This window comes from Tupaia chinensis, unplaced genomic scaffold (genome assembly GCF_000334495.1).
Source record: "Tupaia chinensis unplaced genomic scaffold, TupChi_1.0 Scaffold144119_1, whole genome shotgun sequence".
Classification (NCBI taxonomy): Eukaryota; Metazoa; Chordata; class Mammalia; order Scandentia; family Tupaiidae; genus Tupaia; species Tupaia belangeri.
In genome coordinates, this window is record NW_006203974.1 from 441,269 (window position 1) to 444,110 (window position 2,842).

Below are 2,842 nucleotides of genomic sequence, written 5' to 3' on the forward strand. Positions count from 1 at the left end.
AAGAGTGTCTGCAGGCTGCGGTACTTTAATGTTTTAGAAGTGTGTATTTACAAGCATCTGTGGAAAGATTGTATTTCAGTAGCTTCTTTGCTTTTCTAAATAGCCACACCGATGTGACCAGTGTCCCCAAACATTCAATGTTGAATTCAACCTGACCCTGCATAAATGCACCCACAGCGGGGAAGAGCCCACCTGCCCGGTGTGTAACAAGAAGTTCTCCAGAGTGGCGAGCCTCAAAGCGCACATTATGCTGCACGAGAAGGAGGAGGTAACCGTAGTTGTTTTACGCGTACTGCACTAACCGGTCATGAAAATGCATCTAATCATTGGTCTGAGGACTTCAGGTATGAACTAGTTTCATGTAGATTTCAAGAACAAGTTATCATTTAATTTGTCTTGTTTGATCTCAGTTCGCTACCAAAACATTTTCTTTTCTGGCCCTGCCAATAACTTAGGACAGAGGCTTCTTATGTGAAGTAAATATATTCTCAGGATTAAAATAAAGCTGGAAGATGTTCCCCTATCTGTCCCTCCCCTTAATAGAGATGAATTTTTGGGGCCAGCAGATGGCGTAATGGTTACATTGCTGGACTCCCACGTAGTCGACCCAGTCGAGTCCTGGACCCAGGGGCTTCAAACTCACGCAGGCACTTGTGTGTGTGCTCAAAATTCCAAGAGATTGGAGGAGAAGGTATTGCAGTGTGGCCATGTCCCCTGGGGGCAGATTTCTTTCTGTTTGACAAGCACACATACTCTATAGCAAAATGCTCTCTTAAGAAAAGAAAAAGTAGAAGTGAGCATTGTAAGATTCTGCCGTGTCCCAAAGTGATTTTTTTGCCTCAGGAGATGGTAGAGCCTCCTCTCTGGGTGCCTGGATCCTCTGACCTGGTCCAGAGGGTTTGCATGCAAAGGTGCACCATCGCTATGCCCCGCGGCATTGTGCCCCGCGCAGCTCTATAGGCGCAGGCTCTGCTGCTTTGGGGGGTGGAGGAGACACCGTTTTCTCTCTCTCTTTTATTTATTTATTTTTTAAGGTTCATTTATTTTCCATGACGGAGAAGTGGACAGACAGGCACGCACGCAGCAAGAGTCCACAAGGTGCTATCCCCTGCCAGCCAGGGTCACGGGCAAGCTTGCGCAGCAAGCAGGATGTGAACTTGGGGCCTTCCCATGTGACCCCGGTGTGGAGGGAGCATCATGTCAGTGGGGCTGGCCTGGGGGCTAATTCCAATATGTGAATGGCTCTTTCAATAGTATACTTCTATTTCCTACCACGCCCCTCACTCATGAGTGTCTTACGGAAATGCAGCAAAATGCAAAAAGGAAAGAATGAAAGTTTCCTCTGATTTTAAGATAATTATTGATTACTATTTGGCGTATTTTCTTCCTAACATAGAAAATAAAATACTTGGGGCTCCAGGTGGTATGGTGGTTAAGGGTGCTGGACTCCCACATGGCCGACTGGGGTTTGAGTCCTGGACCTGCGACTTTCTTTCTCACTCCCCCTGCCCCCCCCTCATTCTCTGATCAAATAAAATAAATAAATAAATAAAGTAAGTTCAATAAAATAATTCTTTTAAAAAAATGAAGTACTTAAATTGAATTTATAAAATCTACATCCTAAAAATTGAGTTCACACTTCAAACGTAGGTTTCTATCCTCTTTTCATATATGCCTTTAAGCCGTTAATATTTACTTCAAAATAATTAGTTTTTTGGGGACCAGCAGATGGTGTAATGGTAATATTGCTGGACTCTCACATAGTTGATTATGGTTCTAGTCCTGGACCTGGTGGCTTAAAACTCACATGGAACATGTGTGAGTGCATGCCCAAGACCCTGAGAAGAGAATGGAGGAGGGCTGTCCCCACTGCGGGTTGCTTTCTTGCTTTCTGTCTCTCTTTCTCTGTCTCTCTGGCATGTGCATCCTATAGCAGAAATCTCTCAAAAGAAAAAGAAAATGTTTATCTTTTAAAATCTTTTTTTTTAAATTTAAATTTATTTGTTTACATTCATTCACTGTACATCATTACAGCGTACAAAATGAGATTTTCCATCCAGAGTACACTGTATATTGTCTCAATCAAGCACATCAACATACATGTTATTGTCACCAAATAATTTTCCATTTCTTACTTCCTGTATGTTTTGATTTTTCCCCCACCCTTGATTCCCTATCTCTTACCCTCTGCCATCTCCCACTCTCTTCCCACATTGTCTCTGATATCTACGTTTACTTTCTATACTGTTTCCCCCATTTTTATTGAATTACTAAAGATCTTAATTAATCTAAATATTTTCATAGCAAACACAGCTGATATATACATTTCCATGAACAAAAGTCTAACTTTAGGCATGACTTAATCATGCATATTATTATCCAAAATTTTCTGCCCCTCTTTCTGACCCTCTGTCCTTTCCCACCCTCTTCTCCCACTGTCTCTGGTGTCTACAATTGTCTTCTATTCCTTTTCCACCCACATTGTATTGATCACACAATTTCTTAAATAATCTAACTACTTTCAATGGTAAGTTCATATGGTACTATTAAGAAAACCAGTTTGAACTTAAATTATAGAAATGCTAAGGAACTTTTCTTAAAGCCAGGAAACAGGTTAGGATTCTGTTCAAATGGTTGGTGCATGAACCTATCAGTCTCATGTACTTTATCTTCTGTTCTGGTTCCATTTTTTCCTATTAAATTCTGGGATATAATATTCACCTCCAGACTTGACCTTATGATTAAGCTGGCCGCTTTCTTAGTTTTTGAACTCTTCTTTCCGTGTGTCTGTATTTAATTTTCCTGATATAGCACACCCTTGAGAACTTCTTGGAGATCTGGT

General features: G+C 41.2%; 1 protein-coding gene across 3 annotated transcripts in view; it reads left to right on the plus strand.

The window, feature by feature from the left end:
- Nucleotides 1-2,842, plus strand: part of ZNF236 (zinc finger protein 236) — a 116,433-nt gene that overhangs the window by 2,097 nt on the left and 111,494 nt on the right. For all 3 annotated transcript variants that reach the window (XR_003547448.1, XR_003547449.1, XM_014583160.2), the window contains exon 2: nucleotides 104-268. Coding sequence is in view for 1 of the 3 variants with exons in the window: in XM_014583160.2 (XP_014438646.1) it covers nucleotides 104-268 (165 nt within the window). In the remaining 2 variants the exon portion in view is untranslated. The remainder of the gene's footprint in view (nucleotides 1-103; nucleotides 269-2,842) is intronic.